The sequence below is a fragment of the Phalacrocorax carbo genome, chromosome 4, assembly GCF_963921805.1.
Source record: "Phalacrocorax carbo chromosome 4, bPhaCar2.1, whole genome shotgun sequence".
In the NCBI taxonomy this organism is placed as follows: domain Eukaryota; kingdom Metazoa; phylum Chordata; class Aves; order Suliformes; family Phalacrocoracidae; genus Phalacrocorax; species Phalacrocorax carbo.
The window spans coordinates 22,827,378-22,851,562 of NC_087516.1; the positions used below are offsets into that span (position 1 = coordinate 22,827,378).

The window sequence follows — 24,185 nt, forward strand, 5'->3', positions numbered from 1 at the left end:
AGGAAGAACATGAACACAAAGACCAAAAGGCTCAAACAGCACTGGGAAGCAGGACGAAAGTCTGAGATCTAAGGCAGCCCCCCCTTCCTCCCTGGAGTTTTATGCAGTTACAGTGACTGCAGCTATTTCACAAAAGCACCGACACGACAGGGGAAGGTGGGAATCTGTGCGAAACGAGTTTTCTTACCAGCGTGATTCCGCAAAATGCAGAGCCCCGGACGTGCACCAGCTCTGCCTAAAAGAAAGGCGAGTAAACATTTGCTTTAAAAATCGTTGCTCGGTTCAGCCTACAGCGGAGGTGGGGAGGGAAAGGGTAGGAGAGAATCACTATAGATCACGGGTTTGAGAAGGCAGCGGCAGCAACACTCGGGCGTGTAAGGAGGGTCGGGTTTGAGGACTGGACTGGTGTTTTGTGATGAGCGGCTATCCCACTTGCAGCACTAGCAGCAGCAGAGACAGAGGGTAAGGCTGGGCTTTCTGGAGTGCATCGCTTGACTCGTCCTCCCTCCTCCTCCTCTTCCTCCTCCTCCTCCTCCTCCCCCCACCCTCCCTCCCTCCCTCCCTCTCTCACTCTCGCTCTCTCTCTCTGCTCTCCCTCTTTCTCTCTCTCCCTCTCTCTTTCTGTGTGCATGTAGCGCAGGCGGCTCTGCTGCTGCAGCGTCAGGGAAGAGCTACCGAGAGAGGCTTCAGCAGCTCCCACCACTTTGGGCAAACTTGCCGGTTTACTGCTGCTTCTTCTTTTTTTTTTTTTTTTTTTTTCTTCCCCTAGTGGGAAGCTTCTCAGTTGCCATTCAACATTTTAAAGCACAAGCCGCTCTGCCGTGAAAGCGCCTGAGCCACACTTCTCTGAAAGGCACAGGAGGGAATACACAACCGCAGATTTCACCCACCGTGGCGGTGCAGATCACAGGAAACAACTGACTGATATAATTTTATTTGCAAATAGAACTCTGCTTTTTTTTTTTTTTTTCTAATCGCGTCGCGGATCTTTTCCCCCTCCCCTTTGCCATTCCGCTTATATGGATGTAATTCAGAATCTGTGTTAATTCACGTGGGGGATCCAGTTACATCTTGTTCCGCTCCGGGTATATTTACGAGAGACCAATAATCGCCTTTGGACACATAGTTTTGTTGCTAACCTTTGAACTGAAAGGATCAAGTTCAGATCTGGTTACCTGCATTGGGACGGGAAGGAAGAGGAGGGAGAGAGAGAGAGAGAGAGACTGCAATCTCATTTGTGAATCGCTCTCAGTGCTGCAGATCCAGATTGCTATAACACATGCAGTGCAAATGCAGGTAAGGCACACACACAAACTGCGGATGCAAAAACAAACTTGGGACTGTTGTGTGTGTATGTTCATATCTACAGCCTTGCAAATTCTGGGCAAACGGCTTCTGCAGTTTCCGTATTGTTGCTTTGTGACTAATGACCTTGCGCAGAGTTGTTAAAAAAAAAAAAATCCGCTCCGGAGAAAGAGCTGAACATTTTAGGCGATCTCTGAAGATGGATTTGGGTGCTTTTCTGCCAACCAAAGGGGATATTCTGTGGACTGCTCTGTAATACACGGGGTTCTTCACCTATCAGCTGTGCAGCCACCGACATTATTGGGATTTTTATTTTTTTCTTTACCTTTTTAAATTATTTTTTCAAAAGAACTGCCCATTGCTAAGAGGATTTGGAGTTTTCCCGGACACAAGCCCTTTGAATAAAGAGAATCACATTTATTTTTTTTTCCCTGTGTGTGCAGAGAGGGGGAAGAATAAAGCTAATGCCTTGGTCGTAAACGGCTGAGAGAGAGAGAGAGAGAGAGAGAGAGAGAAAAGAGAGAGAGAGTGTGTGAATTGTAGTTAACTCTAGTGTCGAAGAAGACGACCTGGGGGGCTTCGAATCGCACAGTGCTACTCCTGCTTTTATTGCAAACCTTGCAAAGTGATTACAGTAAAATCAGAGAGGAGGAGGAGGAGAAGGGGGAGGAGGAGGAAAATCCCATCCTATCTACCGAGATGAATCTTTAAAAAGCAAAATACACTGTCCCGTGAACTGTAAGTATATCGCAACTGGAAGGCAGGGAGAGCAGCAGAGGAGCCCGCAGCAGGCTTTTGACCACCAATTGCACCAGCCATGAGACAATAAGTTTCCAGGAACAGAAGGATTTTATAATTGATCACCCGGACGCCCAGCCGCTCTGTTGGCTTATCAGGGGAGTTTACTGGGGGGCAGGTGGGAGTGAGAAGAGGGGGGGGTTTCGGTGCGAGGAAGATGAGAAAGATGCGGACTCTCCTTGGCTTTGTGCATTGCTGCTGCTGCTGCTGCTTCTTGCTCCTCCTGCCTCCGCCGCTCTGGGTCAGCCTGGCAGCGGCCAAGCAGCTCCTGAGGTACCGGCTGGCCGAGGAGGGACCCGCCGACATCCGCATCGGCAACGTGGCTTCCGACCTGGGAATCGTGACGGGCTCCGGAGAGGTGACATTCAGCCTGGAATCGGGCTCCGACTACCTCAAGATCGATAACATGACCGGGGAGCTGAGCACCACGGAGCGGCGCATCGACCGCGAGAAGCTGCCGCAGTGCCAGATGATCTTCGACGAGAACGAGTGCTTCCTGGACTTCGAGGTGTCGGTCATCGGCCCCTCGCAGAGCTGGGTGGACCTCTTCGAGGGCCGGGTCATCATCCTGGACATCAACGACAACACCCCCACCTTCCCTTCCCCCGTCCTCACGCTCACCGTGGAGGAGAACCGGCCCGTGGGGACCCTCTACCTGCTCCCCACGGCCACCGACAGGGACTTCGGCCGCAACGGCATCGAGCGCTACGAACTGCTGCAGGAGCCCGGCGGGGACGGCGGCCGCCGCGGCGGCGGCGGGGGCGGCGGCGGGGGCGGCGGGGGGGGCTCGGCCTCGGCGGCCGCCGAGAGCGCCCTCTACCCCGGCGGCAGCAAGCGGCGGCAGGAGGCGGACGCGGCGGCCCGCAGCAGCGTCTTCGAGCTGCAGGTGGCCGACACCCTCGACGGGGAGAAGCAGCCGCAGCTGATTGTCAAGGGGGCGCTGGATCGGGAGCAGCGGGACTCCTACGAGCTCAGCCTCCGCGTGCGGGACGGCGGCGACCCGGCGCGGTCCTCGCAGGCGATCCTGAGGGTGCTGATCACCGACGTGAACGACAACAGCCCCCGCTTCGAGAAGAGCGTCTACGAGGCAGACCTGGCGGAGAACAGCAGCCCCGGGACGCCCATCCTGCAGCTGCGAGCCGCCGACCTGGACGTGGGGGTGAACGGGCAGATCGAGTACGTCTTCGGGGCGGCCACCGAGTCCGTCCGGCGCCTGCTGCGGCTGGACGAGACCTCCGGCTGGCTCAGCGTCTTGCACCGCATCGACCGGGAGGAGGTGAACCAGCTTCGCTTCACCGTCATGGCCCGAGATCGGGGCCAGCCCCCCAAGACAGACAAGGCCACGGTCGTGCTGAACATCCGCGACGAGAACGACAACGTGCCCACCATCGACATCCGGAAAATCGGGCGCATCCCTCTCCGGGACGGGGTGGCCAGCGTGGCCGAGGACGTGCTGGTGGATACCCCCATCGCCCTGGTGCAGGTGTCGGACCGGGACCAGGGTGAGAATGGCGTGGTGACCTGCACCGTGGTGGGTGACGTGCCCTTCCAGCTCAAGCCGGCCAGCGAGGGTGAAGGGGAGCCGCAGAACAAGCGCAAGTATTTCCTCCACACCTCAGCCCCCCTGGACTACGAGGCTGTCCGTGACTACAACGTGGTGATTGTGGCTGTGGACTCGGGCAGCCCCAGCTTGTCCAGCAACAACTCCTTGCTGGTGCGGGTCGGGGACACTAACGACAACCCTCCTGTGTTCAGCCAGGCCGTGCTGGAGGTCTCCTTCCCGGAGAACAACTTGCCCGGCGAGAGGGTGGCCACGGTGGTCGCCACGGACGCGGACAGCGGCAAGAACGCTGAGATCACCTACTCCCTGGAGGCCTCGCCCCTCTCCTCAGAGGCGCCAGGCGGCATCTTCAGCATCGACCCTGACTCCGGGGACGTGTCGGTGCAGGCGGTGCTGGACCGCGAGCAACGCGACACCTACGAGTTCCAGGTGACGGCCCGGGACAAGGGGGTGCCCTCGCTGCAGGGCTCCACCACGGTGGTGGTGCGGGTGGCGGATCGCAATGACAACGAGCCGCGCTTCATGCAGGACGTGTTCACTTTCTACGTGAAGGAGAACCTGCAGCCCAACAGCCCCGTGGGCATGGTGACCGTGATGGACTTCGACAAGGGCCGCAACGCCGAGCTCAGCCTCTCCATCCAGCCCGGCGACCACGACCAGGCAGCTGGCATCTTCTCCATCGAGAATGACACCGGAACCATTTTCTCCACCGTCTCTTTCGACCGGGAGCAGCAGACCAGCTACACCTTTAAGGTGAAGGCGGTGGACGGGGGTGAGCCGCCGCGCTCCGCCACGGCCACCGTGTCCCTCTTTGTGATGGACGAGAACGACAACGCACCCACGGTCACTTTCCCCAGCAACAGCTCCTACACCGTGCTGCCGCCCTCCAGCAACATGCGCACCGTGGTGGCCACGGTGGTCGCCACCGACGCCGACACCGGTCTCAACGCCGACCTCAACTACAGCATCGTCGGGGGCAACCCCTTCAAACTCTTCGAGATTGACCCGGCCAGTGGCGTGGTGTCGCTGGTGGGCAAGCTGGCCCCCAAGCACTACGGCCTGCATCGCCTTGTGGTGCAGGTGAACGACAGCGGGCAGCCGCCCCAGTCCACCACCGCCCTGCTCCACGTCTTCGTCAACGAGAGCCTGTCCAACGCCACCGTGGTGGAGAGCCAGGTGGCCCGCAGCCTCCACACGCCCCTGGCCCAGGACATCGCCGGTGACCCCAGCTACGAGCTGAGCAAGCAGCGGCTTAGCATAGTCATCGGCGTGGTGGCCGGCATCATGACCGTCATCCTCCTCATCCTGGTGGTGGTCATGGCCCGCTACTGCCGCTCCAAGGGCAAACACGGCTACGAGGCCGGCAAGAAGGACCACGAGGATTTCTTCACCCCGCAGCAGCACGACAAGGCCAAGAAGCCCAAGAAGGACAAGAAAGGCAAGAAGGGCAAGCAGCCCCTCTACAGCAGCATCGTCACCGTCGAGGCTTCCAAGCCCAACGGGCAGCGCTACGACAGCGTCAACGAGAAGCTCTCGGACAGCCCCGGTATGGGGCGGTACCGCTCGGTCAACGGCGGCCCGGGCAGCCCCGACCTGGCCAGGCACTACAAGTCGAGCTCGCCGCTGCCCACCGTCCAGCTGCACCCGCAGTCCCCCACCGCCGGCAAAAAGCACCAGGCCGTGCAGGACCTGCCCCCGGCCAACACCTTCGTGGGCGCCGGCGACAACATCTCCATCGGGTCGGACCACTGCTCCGAGTACAGCTGCCAGGCCAGCAGCAAGTACAGCAAGCAGGTAAGAGAGCTGCGCCCCGCCCCGCCGCGCAGCCCCCGACACGCACACGGACACGCACACGCACACACCCCCCGGGTGAGGGGGCGGCGGTGCCCGCCTCCCCCCCCCGGCACAAGCAGACACGTCCATCAGGCTCAATGACCCGTTCAGCCGGGTGTTCCCCCCCCCACCCCCGCAGGCTGTCAGATGCCCGGACCAACACACAGCACGCAGGAAGGAGAGTCTGAGATCTTTATTATTAGTATTATTATAATTTTTATCATTCCCGCCTCCTTTCAGGCCCGCAGCCAACCAGCCCGGCCGTGCAGCCGCGCCGGCGGGACCGCCCCGCCGAGGCGCGGGGGAGGGGGGCGGGGGGCGGGCCTGGGGCTCGGCCGCCAGCCCAGGCAGCGACCTGAGACGCCTTTATCAGCCGCCCGCAGGCCAGTCCCGGCGGTTCGGGAGGGGGGCGAGGGACCCCCGCCCGCCTCCGGCGGCTGATCCCGCTCGCAGCGGGCGCTCCCCCCGCTGAGGTGCTTTCCCGGCCTTAGGGACAGTGAGCTCCGGCTGAGGAGGAAAGTTTCGCCTCCGTAGCCAGGTGTTTTGGGGAAAGGGGGGTTGCTGCCTGCCTGGCGCTTCCTAAAGCTGTGGGTGAGGGTGGATTTGCAGCCGCCGCGCTGAGGCGTTAATGGCTGTAATTACCAGGTCGTTCATTAGGACCAAAATGCTTAACTCGTCTACAAAGCCTATCTGCGGTCTAGTTTACACCACAGAGATAGGTACTCGTTGCAGCACTTGCTCTGAATGCACATAAATGTTAGAGAGGTTAGAATCGCATCCCGGTATGGTTTCATTGCCTTCCCCGGACACCCCCCTCCCGCCTTGTATATTACATGAAATTCTCTCATTCAAGCTGAGAGGCCCTAATTTGCCTGCCCAGCTGCGGCGTAGCGCTGCGTAGAGAGTGTGAGGCCTCCCGGAGCGCGGCGTGCCTTCGGGGGTGCCGCGAGTGAGCGCCCCCGGTCTCGGCCGTGGTGGCGGAGATCGGGTCAGTGAAGCTCCGGAAGCCTGGAACTGGTGATGGTAGGGACTTCTTTACAGTCCTTGAAATAAAATAGGGATAGCACGGAGGAGAATCAAGCTTCTAAGTAAAAGTGTTGGGGGTTTTTTTGGTGGGTGGTTTTTGTTGTTTTTGTTTTTTTTTTTTTTTTTAATTTTATTTTATAAGACACATATGTAGCCTGAACAGAGGTCCCTTTCTTTGGGGGAGTACTCTTTGGGTGATGGGAAAGTGAGATCTTTAACTCCTGGTGATTTCCATTACATCTTTACATGTAAGATAATATTCTGAAGGTTTCCTCAGCTACAGTGCATGTTACACAAGAATCTAGAGATAAACGAATGCTGATTCATACAAGTACAGAGCCAAGTCTGGAACAGGGAAATTCTGACTAGTTTGACAAAAATGCTTTCTTTTCAATTCATTAACATGCAAATATGGTACACTATGACTTTTTTTTTATACTTTGAAGCGTCTGCTAGTCTACTACAATTGGAGCTTTACAATGTGTTGCCAGTATTTGCATTCTGCTCAGAAATACTTAAAATACTGTAGAAGAAAATGAATTATATGAGCCACTCAGTCTTCCAGATCACTAAAAAAAAAGGCATGATTGATGAACTATCTGCCAGTATTTTTGTGTATGTTGTTTTACAAGTGATAGAGATTTATAGAACGTTTGACACAGTAGTTTCTGGGTGATACATTTCATTAGCTCTCTCCTGCAGAGAACATTATAATTTCAGTTTGCAAATAGTCTGTATAAAATACAAAGTACTAAGAAAGTTCCTAAGCTTCCATCTACCAAGGCTTATTAAGCACATAGCAGATTATGCCGTGTTAGTGAACACTGGAACAACAAAGTAGCAGTGGAACATATGCTAATCAGATACTGCTTCTTTCTTGCTGCTGCAATTCATCAAAATATATGAATTATAAACTGTCAAAGTGTTACTTATTTTCAGTGTAAAATAATGACTTGCATGCTGAGTGTAGGAATGGTAGAATTACACCTTATAAACGACTATTTTGCTTGATAAAAAACTTACTTAAGATTGTATTACAGAAATACATTTTGAATTAACATTTTTCAAGGATACAGAATGCATTAGAAGACTTCGTAGTAGAAGAAAGTTGCTTTATTACACTTTCACTTGCAACAAACTGAAAGAAGTACATGCTGATTTGCTCCACTATTCATCTACTTTGTTACAAAACCAGTCTCTCAGTGTCGATAGTTTTCCTGTGCTAAATATTTAGTTTGTTATGAAGGTTAGTTTACATGAGTAGTTTATAGCCAATATTCTAATGCCTTGTCTTTTGATTTTTAAATATATAGAAAGGATTTGCAGACTTGTAAAACGTGCACGTAAGTTAAGGAAAGTGTCCAAGAAAACAGTAAAGGTAGTGGTAAATAACAGACTTTATAGGAAAGACTATGAGGCACAAAACTTCTGTTCCCGCTTTCCTATGGGTGCTTGCCAGCTTGTTGCTGAGTGACATTTATATAGTTTTGTTCATGCTTTTGCATAATAGTGGGGACATTAAGACTTCTTTGCATAAACAATATGTAGACTTTTCACATCTCAAACATTTACAGTGGAGCATTTCTCAGTTTATCAGGCAAAACACATGAGGATTTTTAACACCCAAACCACATGGAGCTCTTGTTCAGCACGTTGTTTAGAGAGGAATGTGAAGCAGTTGCAGATAAAGGGTTCTGATGTGGTGTGTATCAGGTTGTTTCATAGTTCAGCTGTACATGTGAAATAGAAGCAGTGGCATATTGATGTGACCATGGTAAGGGAAACTAGTTGAAACCTCTAAGGCTGCCTTTATTTGCTCATTGGCAGTTCCCTTTCTTCTAAGGAGACATTAGAAGGTGTATAACATTTTAGAACAAATAAGGGGACACAGCAGAACGTACCTGCTCTAAGTTACTGGAGATGAGAGCGATGCCAATTTGCCATTAGTGTAATTAGAATTGGTAATTGATACTTTTGTATATCTACAATATAGCAACCACTCTCTGCTTAGGTGACCGACTGGTATTACCGCAGTGAATACAAGTTGTTTTCATTCTGACTATCTGATACTTTCTTTTTAAGGTGATGCACTGAATTTTTTATATGAGTTCCCCAATATGTCTGGTTTGATACAGTACTGCATAGGAGAACTTGAGTGGAGATAACTATAATTTGTAACTCTCTTCCTCCTCGACACCAGCTGTTTTATATAAAGTTTAAAACTAAATTCTAGATTCAGTAGTCTTTTGACATTTTACCATCACATTTTTAGAAGATATTTCACAAGTTTGACTCCTATTCTTGTCTTATTTAGCACAGCATTACTCTGAAATATTCTTTTAGCCTCTCATTTACCAATTCTTTCCTATTCAGTAAAGCACTAACGTATATACTTCATGGCAAGCAAATGTTTAAATCACTTACTATTCCATAGGTCTTAATCTCTTGCTAAAAGTTAAAGCTGTACAGAAGTGTTTTGCTGAATGAGGGTAAGTTTAAGCAAGTGTTTTTTCTGGATCACAGATTTAAAATCTGAAGCCTCCAGGTGCTGCACGTTGCCTGTGAGGAGCCTGGATACTACTTACTTCCATCAGTGTCAGCCAAAGATAGGGAAAGCTCAGTACCTAAGAGGTGTTACTTAGCAGCTCGGAGGGTTGCATCCTTAATCATAATTCTAATAATAGATTTTAATTGTAAATATTTGTTTATTTTCTCATGTTAGTTACAGATATATCTTTAAAATGGATGATGTTTTCTCTACATTGTTTCACAGTGCAAAATAGTGGTGTACGAGCAGGCTTATTTCACTGAAACTTTTAAGCAGGAATATGAGATTAGCATGTTAACAACCGCTGTTTGAAGAACAGGCCTTTTAAAGGCTCTTCATATGTTTACATTTTTTGCCATCATATTCTCTTTGTTTCTTTTTTACTTGCTCTGCTCAACAAAAAATGATTGTTGACTACTTAAAACACTGCAGTTGTGGTGGTGTTGGTTTTGTGGGGATTTTTTGTTTGTTTGTTTGTTTTTTTTAAGAGATGTTGGTCACCAGGCACAGAATTAGCAGAACCAGGTCAGGAATTTCTGAGCAGCATTGTTTCTTTGCTTGGGGTATTGGCTTCTTGGCCAATTCTGTAATCCTTTATGAATTATCCCTATGCCTTTTCTCATTAGAAATGTATTGTTTAGTGAAGAAAAATGTTTATCATACCGGAGCGTTCTGACACACTAGTCAAACTAGATGCATTTCTTGTAAAGTCTTATTTCCATGAAAGTGAAATATGTAGAAATTAATTTTTGAAAAAATGCTTTGTATGGTAGCCAGTTAATTTATTCCGTAACATTTCAAACATTAATCAGTCTGTTGCAATGTAGAAGCATTTTGACTAGTTGGTTATCATGTATGTGAATTTTATGTATAAACTAAATGGGTCAATTTCCTCATAAATATGCACATATAACCAGCAGCATTAATAGGACACAAAATTCATCCGTTAAGGGGGGAATCAGTTTAACCATGCAGGAAAGCATGTTGGGTTTTTTTAACTCCTTGCTTAGGTACCGCCACACACACAGACACAGGGGCTTTTCTCAAAGACTGCTTTTTGTAATCACAAAGCAACTCTCAAGAATAAAGTTTTTCACAACTTTCAGCTAAGCAAATGTCCTACACTGTAATGATTGTAACAATAACCATGTTACAGTGGCACTAAGTACAATGTAGAGAAAAAAATGGGAACATTGTCATTATGTATAAATATTTACATTGGCGGCTTCTTTCATACATTTAACTTTAATAAGGTTTAGTGCAAAGTGTTGAGAAGTGTATTTCAATTTTCTGTTCTCAATTTGCATTATATTAAGTACTTTACAATTAGTTTTTACAAGTGACCCACATTTGACCTTCAGTAACAAATTATGATGAAAGTGGGGCTAATTAAACATGAAATAGATGGATTGTTGATACTTTAATTATCTTTATTTAACACAAAGTGTTCTGCTGATGTGTGCAGCCTTTATTTTTTTCCTCTTCAGTAAAATCATCTTGTACAGTGTGCAAATGACTAAGTTACCACTGAATCATTCTGCACTCCCAGGAGATGTACAGAGCCAAAAGGGACAGGATCTGAGTAAAGGAGAATTCATGCTCTGAATAAGTAAAGAACTATACTATTATAGGCAAGGGGTAGCAAGAAACGTCTTTAAAAGGATAGAATCTGATTTATCAACTCAGACAGCTCTCTGGCATTGTACATACCGAAATGAACCTGGGTTAGAACCATGGTTAACAGTTTGACTATTGCTGTGTCAGCCTTTGTACTGTAGCAGTGTATTTCTGAGTGTGTTTTTCTCTCTCTTTTTTTTTTTTTAATGTTTAGTTGCCTTGTTTTCTAGTATTTGGGCTATTTGCTAGCTTGTCCTTTGGCTGTATTTCAGAGAAATACCTGTCCCACAGCTTCAGGCACATTTTTCTTTAATGATTTTCTTTCACAAGTTTTAGAAGGTTTATGTAGTTAGTGATCTGCTGTGCTACTTTGAGATGTAAGGCTTATTGAATTGGTTTTGAATTAAAATATAAAAGAAAATCAACAGACTTCAGAAGTAGTTATCATTGTACTTAGGAGTCAATTAACTAAATCCTTCACATGCACTGTGAACTTTTCGCTGTATTTGCTGATCATTTTAGTATTTAATTACTAACCTTAACAGGACACATAATTTTCTTTTTTTTTTGGCTATATATACGGGAGATATTGATACAGACATGTAAGCAATTCAGTTCAGTATTTAGCAGGCTGGTTTTCTAAGCAACTCTGCTTCTAACAGATATTTACAAACTGTTAAAACTGCAAAACAATTTCCTTTTTTACAGTCTTAGGCTGCATGTAATACGTTCCATGTAATTTATGTTCTACATTTCTCATTTTTTTTTAATGTACTACAATTTAGGTGGTTTTATCTCACTGCGTGCTCAGACAATGCTATTTCTGCATTTTTCTCCTCTGATTTTTCTTTCCTAGAGGAGGTGATTTGTTGTCTGTCATCAGATTTTGCACTTTGGTAGCATATACTATATATTCATTTTAATCAATAATTAAAACAACAACAACAACAAAAAAATAGAACAACAGCTACTATACAGAATCGAATTAAAGTTTTGAAGTGTTATTTTTGTACATAAATTTGCATAATTTCAATTTTTGAATCAAAATTGTAAAAGAAAACTTCAACATTCATATGGGAGTATGTCAAGTTTAATGACTCTGCAGTTTAATGAAAAGTGCTTTGCTAACACGGACTGTGCAATTCAAGTTATTCTGTGTATGCTGCATGGCCTAGTAACTCTATAAGGAGAATATTTAAAATACTGCTACCAAAAATATTTTAAAATATCTTCTTTCAGTTGATCTCACAATATCTGGTCCTAACAAGGCTTGCTAGCTTCCTGTCCTACAAAATGCATGTTGCTAGGTGAATAGTGAAAATGAAATTCACCTATATCCTGTATCCTTTCATATTTTTTCTTATTTGTACTAAGTTGCACATTTTGAAATTTTTAAACCTTAATTAAATGTAAATAAAAAGAATTTGTGAATCTAATGTCTGAGTAAAACAGCAGATAGGATAAAATTATAGGGTCCCTTTAAGTTTTGACTTCTATGAAAAAAATGGCTAAGGAGAGTGGAGAGAACATACAGATATTATGAAAAAGCTAGGACTGACTTACTGCCTTCCATATACTTCAGGCAACAGAGACTTCCCGAGGTCACTTTTATTCTGCTGTAGTGGATGACAAAATAACACGCTAATGCTGGAGTAACTAAGGTTAGTTGGTATCTAAAATGTGAATTACCACAACAGAAGACAAAGGAAGATTTAAAACTTCTTCATTTCTTATTTTAGTGCAATTTCCTCTATAAATATTTAACTGAGAGCAGGTCATGAACAGATGTCAAAATCTCAAGATGAGATTAAACTGAAGTACCAGTTAGTCAAGTTCATGAATGATGTCAGTGACACCCATTGGAGTTGTCCAGCTGTGTAGAACTGTGCTGAAGATGAGTTGTTTGCTGAGTCTTATGTGCCCATTTTCACTGAAAAGAGTGATAAAATTAAAATTAAGAGCAACTTTTGACTGTATTGAAAAAAGAGGGATTAAGTTTGATATATAAGGTATGAGCATGCGGAAGAATTATTATTTTTTTTTTTGTGAAAGGAGAAGGTGGGAGAACTTAAGACTAAAAGTTTCGGGTTTTAGAAGTTTAAACAAAAATAATCATAGAATCATAGAATGGTTTGTGTTGGAAGGGACCTTTAGAGGCCATCTCGTCCAACCCCCCTGCAGTGAGCAGGGACATCTTCAACTAGATCAGGTTGCTCGGAGCCTCGTCCAGCCTAATCTTGAATGTTTCCAGGGACGGGGCATCGACCACCTCTCTGGGCAACCTGTGCCAGTGTTTCACCACCCTCACTGTAAAAAAATTTTTTCCTTATATCCAGTCTAAATCTACCCTCCTTTAGTTTAAAACCATTACCCCTTGTCCTGTCACATCAGGCCTTGCTAAAGAGATTGTCTCCATAATAATTCTCTGGCCCCATTTAAAACTGGAAGGTATGTAAAAGTGATGTGCTTCCTTTTATTATTGTATATATCAAGCAAACAATCCTCTCATTTAGGTAACACAGCTGTTTTGCAATCATTAGCTTGTAAAATGCTGCAGCATAACCCCAAAAGTATAGTTTAATTTTACTCAGAGTGGATCACAAATGACACAATTATTAGAAGATGAAGAAAACCATTATGTTTGTCTTTCAAAACTTAATTTACCTTATTAACTACTGACAAGAGTGAGTATATTTTTAAAGGCAAGCGTTATTCTGTCAGATGAGATTTTGTTACAGATTTTATGTTCTGAATTGAACAACCTAATGGCTGAGTTTGCAATCCTTGAAAGAAAGAAATGTGTTGTTGCAAGAAGCATTCTTGGAGTATTAGGAAGCAAAAAATGTAATATTTTTCAAAACATTTGATAGAGGGTCTTTTATTATATCCAGATAATACAAAGCCAAATTATAGATAATGTAAAGTCAATTTTTAAGACTAGGTACAGAAGGTAGGTACTAGCTGAAGTGCTGAAAATCACTCCCAGAATATGTGGTAGATCTAAAATACATAGATACTGATTCCATCTGCTAAAAATTCAGGGAGAGGTTTATCTTGCAGCCTTGTCTGAATTAAATCCTTTATTGTACCAAATTGTAAGTAACAAAATACCTGTCACCTGACAGGATGAGAATTCTTGCATTTCATGTTCACATGATGATTATGGAGAATCCTCCATAAGCTCCCTGAAAAGTAGTTTCTTGACGGGTTGTGGCCAGGAAATGCGTGTCTTTTGTGGTCTGTGCCAAATGTTTTCTCAGAGAGAAGCAGGAGGGGTTGCTATAATTTATTCTGTCTGTCCGTGTATAGATGTCAAGGACTTTTCAGCCCTGGAGCAGTGTAAAATAGGAGAAGTAACCCCTACTTCCTTTGGATACCAAATCCATATGAGGCAGAATTGCTTTAACACATTCTCAGAGACTTAACCTTGGAGAAAATATTCTTTATCAGGACAGCACTTATACAGGGATACAACTTGATGTAGAATTGTCTTTCTGAGTTCCATGTTATGCTGAAAAATGAACTAAAGGAAATTATGGAGACTGTCATGGTGTTCTGGGTGTGATTCAGCTGTCTAAACATATGCATCCTAGCGTCACTTTAGATACTGTAAAGTTTCTGAGATACCTGCACAGAGCTGCACAGACGGTCTATGATGCGAGACCTGGGTGTCTTCTGGGAGACTTTTCTGTAGCTGCAGCTCAAGGCCAAACAAAAAAGTAATCACTAAATCCTTTGGTTTACCTAAAGAAACAATAATTAAAGTAAAATCAAGCACTCTGTGAATATAGTGCATTTTGGCAACCCTGAAAATTATTTTTCCAATAAAAACTTATTTATTTTTGCCACACACATGCCTATTAATAGAATGTGCATGTGCAGATATATGTTCACACATATACTGAGGTTAGATTAACAAGTTATTTTTGAATTGACACAGTTTCTGTTTTCACAGAAACACAGAAACAATACTGAAAACAGTTAGCTTAACTGAATTTCCGTTCTTCAGACCTCTGGGGCTGATGTTTATCTCCTGTTAGGTGAAACTACAGGTAGTTCCACAAAAGTCAATCAAATTTGACTAATACCAATCATTGTAAGTTAAATCAGGTAATATACTATTCAGAGACTGCTTTATATTAAAACAAAATATAGATACAGAAGACTGACTTTACCAGTTCGGATGTTGTGTGTCAAACCTCCCACATTTAACTTACTGGCATGTACATATGTATAATTTGCAAAATAAGAGAGTAGGTTTTCATCACATGTTACATCCAAATGTAAAATTATCTTTGTAACAGGCTCTGGGAATGATGTGGCTTTAATGATATTTCAAAAAGTACGATTTTACTATTAAACACATTCTTACTGAAACTAATAGTACATCAAGAATATATTTGGCAAGCTACATTTTTTCAGTTACCTGACAGGTCACGGTGTTTGTGGAGTTGTGCGTTACCCCTTGTAGGCATACTTACAAGAAAGACTTGGCCTGAAAATTCATACCCACTTTATAATGCACAGTTTTGTCTCTTAGGTGAAATCTGGCCATTCGCTTAGGCAGATCTGTTTAATTTATTTGGGAGTCCTTCTTTCAACACTATATTTAACATGAGAAAAGACTTAACTAGTTTGCCAGCTTTCTAATGATGAAAGACAAGAATGGAAATATAGATAATAAAACAACAGCAAATTAAAGTGTTAGTTACTTCACGTGGCCCCAACATTTTCACAGTGGTATTTTGAGCCATGTTTTACCACTTTTGCTGTTCACAACTTTTATGTCTGCTGGTTTCAATATATATTTGATCTCATTCTCTATCGCGTCACTCCTGTTCTAAGTGAAGTTACGTTGTTGTAAAATTTGAGTAATGAAATGGTGAATCAGTTTCCTTATCTCCATCCATGTGTTATAAATCGGTTATAACGACATAACGTGTGCCTTGTGTGATAGTGAGAGAGGATATCCATCATGCTGTTGAATCAGAAAAATGCTATTTTCAATGAGCATGTAATTATGTTCCAGTTGCAGCACAAGTTTACAGAAGGACAGTAATTGATTTCTTTGAGAGAAAAGTATTTGTTAAATTTTCAAGTAATGTTGTGAGTGAGTTTACTGAAGGCATATTTGCACTGGAAACTAGAAATCTCTACTTAATACAGGTCGCTACATGCTCAGCCACTGAACCTCAGCCAAGATCTTGGGTAAGACCTGTCGTGTAGATTTAGAAAATCCACTCAGAAGGCTCCTCTGACTATATACTGATGGTTTTATTCTGCTTCCTGCAACGTAAGGGCCTGAATCTATCACTTTATTTTAATGGATTTTTTCTGAGTATGAATAAAATTCAGCTATTTCTAGGACATTGTATGAGTAAAAGTGACAGCAGTGGGTGTGAAACAGAGCAGTACCCGTTTCTGTGGTGGCTTTCAACTACGAGCGTTTTTCCTGGAAATTACAACATGTAGTCTGGGCCATATATTTTACCCAGTATATTACTATATACATATAGAATAGAATAAAGTATCTGAAATATCTGACAACAGTGAAGATGGGAGTAGTCCTTTATAGGAGCTATAAATAGCTACCACGGAGGTGCAGCAGGTGTTTCACCAGGATGCGGGGTTGTGTAATGGTTGGTTTCATTCAGTAGGTTCAGGCTTCACGCTGGCAGCCCCCTTGAGCATATACAAAACCAATATAGGTTGGTGCAGCACAGTAACTCATCCTGTTTAAATTCTCCAAGTCCATATGTGGAATTGTATATTGCTAAAAAAAACCTGCTGCTTGCAGTATTTTTATGTGCCTTTTTTAAACATGAATTTAAAAAAATACACAAGAGGGATTTATTTTAGTAGCGAGGGAACTTGTGTAACTGTTTGCAAAACGGCACTGCCTTTGCTGTGCTGTGTTTTGCAGGGATCACTGGGCACTTATATAATTTGTCCTATCTTTTTTTGTGCAACGCTAGTTCTTTAAATATTTATTTATGAAATGTTGCTAGTATTCTGGATCTTTTTGGTTGTTCTTTAGTGCAGAGGAAAAGATAAGCAACAGTGTGAAATTCCTCTGTGCTGAATAAATTAAGAAGATTTTGTCTTCGATGTATTGGAAAATATTTTATCACTTACGTGACATTCAAGGAGACTGGAGGATATTATATTCGATGGGCCCTTCAGACACTGCCGAACGAATTGAAAATTCATCTTGGACTTTCTAATACTGAATATTAGTGCACCTTTATAGGAACCTTGAATGCTAAATTTATGTATTTTTTCTTCACTAGTTCATAATTAAATATATAATGTGACTGAACTCTTCAAATTATACAGTAACCTTCCTGGAGAACTAATGTTCCAGAAATATGAAAGGACTGGCTAAAGCGTCACTCTATCAAATGTTTCTAAAAGGCTTTATGTATTTATAAGACTTCATGATCTACTATTGATGCAAATTACTAAGGATAAAAGAAAATCCATCTGTTATAAAAGAAAAAAAAATAAATAAGTCCAAGGATTTGAAAGACTTAGCATTAAGGACTAAGAATTCATACTTTGTGATGGGTTTATAGTAATTGACAGTAGAAAAGATTTCTTTTTAGCATTCACAATGTGGAGGGTTTTTTTAATCGAATGAAAATGACTTTACCATAAAAGCTTCTCATGTAACATATCCTGTTTCATTTCATAATTTCGTATTCTTCACTGAAATGTCTCAATTAAAATATGAACTACACTATTTCATGTTGGGCATTACTAGTTTTGTTATTATTACCCTTACATTTAATCAAATTGTCTGTAGTTAAATAAATAGCATTTCATCAAGAGCCACTGGTTTTCAATCAGCTGGGAAACCGGCATGAGGACAGATCTAAGGCAAGTGTCTCCGATCTGCAACTAATTGTGCACTGATAATAGTACTGCCCACAGGCAAATCTTACTCGCTGTCCTGATCCATGATAGATTTTCCTGTACGTTAATATTAAATCAGATGGAGACATTTTGTAATACCGTTACAGTTACTATCTTTAACCTTTCCTTTTTAGTTTGAAATATATACTGTTTGGAGATACTATCTCCGTGTTTCATTTCTGAATAGAAATGAAGAAAAGAAAAATCTCAAGGAAAACATAACAGCCATGCTTTTCTTCTTCAGTTTCTCCTCTTAAAATTGTCACTTCCATAGGAGATAAAGAGCTGTTGATATTTAAATACGTATTTACCTGTAAAATCACATATTCTACATCTTAGAGAGGAATGTGGCTGACAAATTGGAGCAGGAGCTAGTGCTTCGCTCCAGCTTTGGTGGTCTATGGGCTAGCTGTTGTGAGTGCAGGTCCCAGAGTACCCTCTGGATCAGTGGAGACCACATACTAACCACATACCACGCGCGCAGATTGCTGCATTAGGACGTTATAAACATTCACGTTTTTCCAGGATGAAGATGATGAAAGTGGCTCCTGGAATACGTAGGAGCCCTTCTGTTGTACCAAGACTCCATCATTTCAGGCTCTTCACAAATGCAGAGCATACTGTAAGAGGTGCTTTTAAAAAAGCAATACATAGAGGGTAGAATAATGCACGGTGTAGTCAGCACATTATAGTCTGCTGAAAGAAAGCTGTCTTCTGGTCTGCGTGCATTGTTCTTGTGAAATGATTCCAACAGTTTGAAATCTGTTTTTTCACCTTGCTAGTTATGCAAACAGCTCTTCACTTTTTCACTAAAGCAAGTGGGAATTGTTCACTGTCACAAATAATAAATAACAAGAGTACCCGATCTGCACAGCATGGAAGTGATAAAAACACATGCTTATGAGTGCTTGAGATTTCACAGCTATTAATTTTGAACTTTTTGATTGCAGTTCTGTTTTACAAGAGTGGATGCTGTTAGGGCAGCAGTACACTGTGACAGTGAAAGATTATGACAACATGCATTTATCATTACGAGCTTGATAAATTCAGTGTAAGAAATGGTCAGAAAATGCCCCTAAACCTGAAGCCATAAAATGCATCTTGCCTTTACTGCAAATTTAGCATTTTTTATTACTGCTAATAATCTTTAATACTAATTTAATACTAACATGAACATGTTCGAGAAGGTTTCATTGTGCATAATGAAATATAGAGCACTTATCAATGTTAGTGAATTCCTTAACATGTACATTGAGGGACACTAAGAGTTTATGTCAGAATGCTGTTGCATATACAACATATATACACACAGAGAAAGGTCCTTTACAAAAGGTCAATACATTCCATATCACATCTGGGATTAAAAGTTAGGACTCTTCAGGCTTTGAAGTTTTTTTTTTTAATTCATCCTAGCATTTAAAGTCCAAATTACAGGTTTTACCTAAAAGTATACTCCCCAACTACTTCTACATAAATCAAAATGTGATAGATCACGTCTTCCATTTTGGAGCTGGAGGATTCACAGTGCGGTAGGAGTGTTTCAAATCAGAAACTACATTTTTTTGTTTGTGGTTAGGAGCAGGGATTTCAGTAATAATTAGGCATCATTCTGAAGCTGTGTACTGTAAGACAGCAGAACACAAAGAATCTGAATGTTGATTCTATAGTATTTCTATTCAAATTTCACAGCCTTAACAGAGAAAAGAAATCCTATGATACACGGTAGAAAAAGTCCTGACTGAATATGTCTAGAAATGGTAGTACCTTATTTTTTTATCTTTATAGTTCCAGGGAAGCCGTCTCCAGCCTTTCTAAAGTCCTCACTGAGCTGGTAATATTTTTCACGTATCATCAAACCCATGTTAATCTGGACCAAGAGCATGCCTCAGAGTCCTGGAATCTCTGAAGAAAACATTTTCTCTCCTTCCTGTTTTTGACATAATACAGATTCACCCCAAACTTTTAAACAACATTTAGAGAGGGCAGTTTATTTACAAGGCAGGTGTTATAGGTTGCAATCAACAGTTGATAGTTCATCACAAGATTAACAAGAAAGAATTGCAGATCCAAGAGGCATGTGCTGTCAGTGAATGTTTAGCTCAGTACTTAGGCAACCTGACTATTGACTGCAGTAAATTTTCTCATAGGTTGTAATGTGTATCCCATGTTTAAGTTATTGTAAGTTTGTAATCTGGAGGAGGGAAAGGAACAATCTCATGAGAAAAGGAAATCCAGCCTGTAGTAAGTACATCTTTCTGCCTACCACATTTTTTTTTCTGTAGTGGAATTCTGCAGGTATTTGTTTTGTCTCCCAAGGGAGAGGCCTAGCATTTAAGCAAGGCTTTTCTCATAGAGAAGGAGAACAGTTAGAGTTCTGTTTTTTTTTTTTTCTTTTAGCTTTCTTTGTTTCTTTATCACCTAGAATTTTCTTTGAAACTCAGAAAGGAGCTGTTTTTTAATAATTTCAGCACTCTAATTTCTGGCAAAGTCTTTTATTAAATAATTGAAAAAATATTTTGGGATAACTTCGTCAAATAAAACCAATGCTCTCTACCTTCCTCTTCCTCTTCATCAAAAGCAGTGCACATTTAAGACACTGAGGGATATAGATAGGAAAGCTGCATCTTTCTATGCTTTTAGGACTGCTACTTTTTTTCTGTGCTTATATTTGGAATGATTTTGAAGGGACTCATATGAAGCATAGGCTAGCTGACTCATACGAAGAAATAAAGGAATAAACCAAAGAGAACCTGTGGTGGAAACAATTGCTTTCGATTTTTTTTCTCCCTAGTTTTTCTTTTATTTAAGCTTAACGATTCTGATGAAATAAATTAATCTAGTAAACCTTAAAATAATGCCTTATATGTTGGCTTTATGAAGAGCTGTTTTGAGAGCCAAAGTCAATCTGTTGAATTGTTTGGTTTTTTTGAGGGAGAACTTTTCTTGAGGAGGCAGTAAAATATATATACTGACATATATGGGAATTTTACCCACACCTAAGGTACCTTGGAGTCATATAGTATCTGTATTCTAATCCCAGTTATCGTGCTCTGAGTTTTCAGTCTTACCTTCCCAGTGGCAGTGTGAAGTTTTCTAGATTTTCATTTCAGTCTCTGTTCTTCCTACGAAACCCGTTTATTTTTCTGATAAGAGTCAGATACTACTGTGCATTAAGGGGTCAAACGTTAAGAAAATGTGGATACTGAACATTATTTAAATTTCATTCTTTCTGCTGGATTACAGAAAGTGTTCGAGATCCTGAAGTATGTTAGTTAGTTTCTTGGTGGTGGTTCTTTTTTTTTGGTTTGTTGGTTAGTTGTTTTTTTTTTTTTGTAAATAATTAACTTCTGCTGTAAAACTTTAAATATTTGAAGGTCTCAGCATATATGGTGAAAGGTAAGACAGTGAAGACAGGAAAGATCATCATTTACAGAATTTCCCTCTCCCTTGCACTGTATAGAATAGCAGTACATGGCTGTATGACATTTCGGACGCTGTTTTCCAAAAGAGGAGTCTTTTCTCTGTTATATTAATGACAAAACCAAACCAAGTAATAACAAAAAAAAAAAAAAGTTGCCCAAATCAGGCTGATTTCTCTTTCCATGAATCAACATCCCAAGTTAAATTCAGAATCAATCTGACAAACACCTATGGCTGACCTATGCTGTAAAGAGTAAACAGAGGAAATGTCAGTTTTATGACTAATCCTGTTTTTCATGAAGCCTTTTCTTTGCAAAGGAGGCTTAAGTATTTTGAGTACAAATGAAATAGTGCCCGTCTCCTCTACTTTTCCATAATTCAAAAGCTAGGAAGCCTGATTTGTGAGAAGCTTATTCTGTGACTTTGTGTGTAATTGACAGTGAAGGGGGAAAATGAGGCAATGTTACGCCTTTGCTAGCTCTTTTTAAAGGAAGGAATGTACTTACTCATTAATGATCCAAGCTATGAATAGATTCATGGTTTATAGCGCAGCCTTAGAGGGGGTTAAGAGAATTTAAGGGTTTATCACACAGTCTTAGAGGTGGCTAAGAGAATTTAAAAGATATTCAGACTGGAAAATTCTGGGTAAACATTTACCTATCTTCTTGGCAGTTCATTATTAAACTATGTGTTGGCGTTTTGCAGGCACAGGAAGAAAACAAAAGTACAGACAAAGGAATAGAAACACATTGATGATCTATTGTTCGAGTTTAAGCAGAATAAATGATTAGCATCTAAAGTATGGAGCAGAGGTAACAAAAATCATTGCAAACTACTATCCACAGTGCATAGAATCCAGTAATACAATTTAGTTCATTATATTATTGCATGATGTAGTACTCTATGTACTACTCTCTCTGTGTCTTGAGCATAAACTTGTTCAAAGTCTTGGACTAGTTCTAAACAGTAGATGCTTCATGATGACCTGCAAATAAATCCATTGTTAACAGGGTGCTCTCACGAGTGTCTTTTAACATAGGTTCAGATCTGTCTTATTGTAGATATTCCCTCAATATCATGCTTTTGGTTTCTTGTCCGTAAGAAGTGGATAATAGCATTTTTTGCTTCACAAACGATGAGTTTGGACAGAGGTCAATAATGGAACCAGTGTTCTTGCTGAGTGCAGACTTTTGTCCACACTCTGGATTCTAGACTGCAAGTCAGAGTCCAAGTGCTGCGAAAGTCAGGTTGCCCGATCTGGTAGTGCTGTCATACATCCTGAGGGAAGTGCAAGCAAGCACAAAGTGTAAGGTTACTATTTTCAGCTTTTAGAAATGTTAGGGTACTTTTTGTAGGACAGTTTGAAATTACTCAGATGAGATGATGTATCTTATGCATGTTTACAGAGATAGCTTACAATAGAGTAGTGTATGAAGTGGAATGGATTTCAGCATCAATAGAGTTTAAATTTGGTTCTATTGTGAAGATGCTGTCTGTTATTAAATTTCTTACATGTGTTCCTCCTCTTTACTACATCAGAATTAAATGCCTATTTACTGATTTATGTTGATAGTAGGATAATAGATCTCTACATTCTTTACATTCTCAATCTATATTATTAAAATATACTAGATGTTTCAGCCTAATATTAGAGCAGAATAGTCTTATTTAGCACTATTAAAATAAGCTCAGCTTCATGCACATTGACTATACAGGGATAAGGTTTTCAAAAGTTCCCTGTACTAGTCTAGCTCTGTGTTCCCTGCAAAGATTTGATTAACTGGGGAAGAATTATGCTTAACTCATTTGTATGAATGTATTTTAATCTACAGAACTGTTGTTAGATCTCTGTATGTACATTAGGTTAACTTCTCAAGGTAAGAATGAGGTACTAATGCCAATTTTAATGAATAATTGTATTTTTGAAAGTTTGTTACTTAAAAGTGTAGTTTGGCCCTTAGGTCAGTTCATCTCACCTCAGCTTGCTTGTTGCCTAGGACAAGTTACTTATCTAGGGCCACTTCAAACGAAGAAGGATAGATACCTTCAGAAGTCAAGCTATTCTGTCTACTTTAGGTATGTACTGTTTCCTGGACCTCTTTCTCCATCGATCATAGAAGAGTAGCTTAGGTGGCTTCTCAGCCAGGTGGGATGAGATTCTAGCTGTACTGTGATTTTTCAGAAGCAGACATCAGTTATGATTTTACTCTGCGTGTGTTATGTTTCATCTGTACAAATGACAGTGCAGACCTGTAATAAAAAATATTTTAAGGTATTTCTGTATGTTTTGACTGTTGGAGCATGGACAAGTAGATGAGCATATTTGGTAGTGGCAGCAGGTGGTGGGAACACAGGGAACAGGCCTGCTGAAGGAGTGCAGCTATGCATCCTTCTGCCCTCTCTCTTGTTGGCTGCATATGCTTTCTGGAAACATGGGAAATGATTGGGGGAGTTGGGAAAGTAAGTGAAATGCAGGTGCTTTATAGATATTCTCTCCAGATACCAGGTTACATCATTGTTTCTAAAAATGGTAATTAGCTTTTTACATAGCTATTTTAAGTAAAAAGTGACAATGATGGCAATGATAGCAGTGACGTGATGTTGTCCTGGTACAAGAGGCTGTGAGATCATCATCAAGATTTATGCATGTTTTGGTTTCACCTGAGATTTGCAGTAATTTTGATGCTTTGCTTTGTCCTCTCGCCCTAGGCAATCTTTATAGTGAGTAAACATCAGTTAATTTAAAAAAACCCACAAACTTGTAGTATTTATTACATGTCATAAATAACACTGATGGAGTTTGTTGTTTCTGTATTCAAGTCTAGAAGATGAGGAATATGCAAACTGAGATACTGGAAAGTATTTATAGCCTTTCTAATAACTAAGATAACATGCAGCAGCCACAATTTTTTAAACTGTTTTATGTTTTTTCCTCTATTTGGCATTTATCTAACAAACACAGCTTCAACTCTTATAGTCACGTGAAAATACTGGATAGGTTAGTTTTATGTCATCATATAGACATAGTTGTTGTATGTAAATGTGTGAAAGACGGGTTTTGTTTTGTTGTGATTGTAGGAACATCTGAGTTTGATAATGCAGTGTTTCTTCTTTAATCGTAGTGTCAGTGCTGAAGGTTATGAAAGAGGTTTGGTAAATTTA

At 41.9% G+C, this 24,185-nt stretch overlaps 1 protein-coding gene across 8 annotated transcripts in view; it reads left to right on the forward strand.

Annotated features, from left to right (window-relative positions):
- Positions 1-342: 342 nt before the first annotated feature.
- PCDH7 (protocadherin 7) overlaps positions 343-24,185 on the forward strand; it is a 291,240-nt gene continuing 267,397 nt past the window's right edge. Inside the window, exons 1-2 of one of the 8 annotated variants that reach the window (XM_064449263.1) lie at positions 343-462; positions 636-5,458. In XM_064449263.1, the coding sequence (XP_064305333.1) occupies positions 2,261-5,458 (3,198 nt within the window). In that variant the 5' untranslated portion in view covers positions 343-462; positions 636-2,260. Of the gene's footprint in view, positions 463-580; positions 5,459-24,185 lie in introns of those variants that run through there. The other 7 variants (XM_064449264.1, XM_064449265.1, XM_064449267.1 and 4 more) reach the window with 7 other exon arrangements.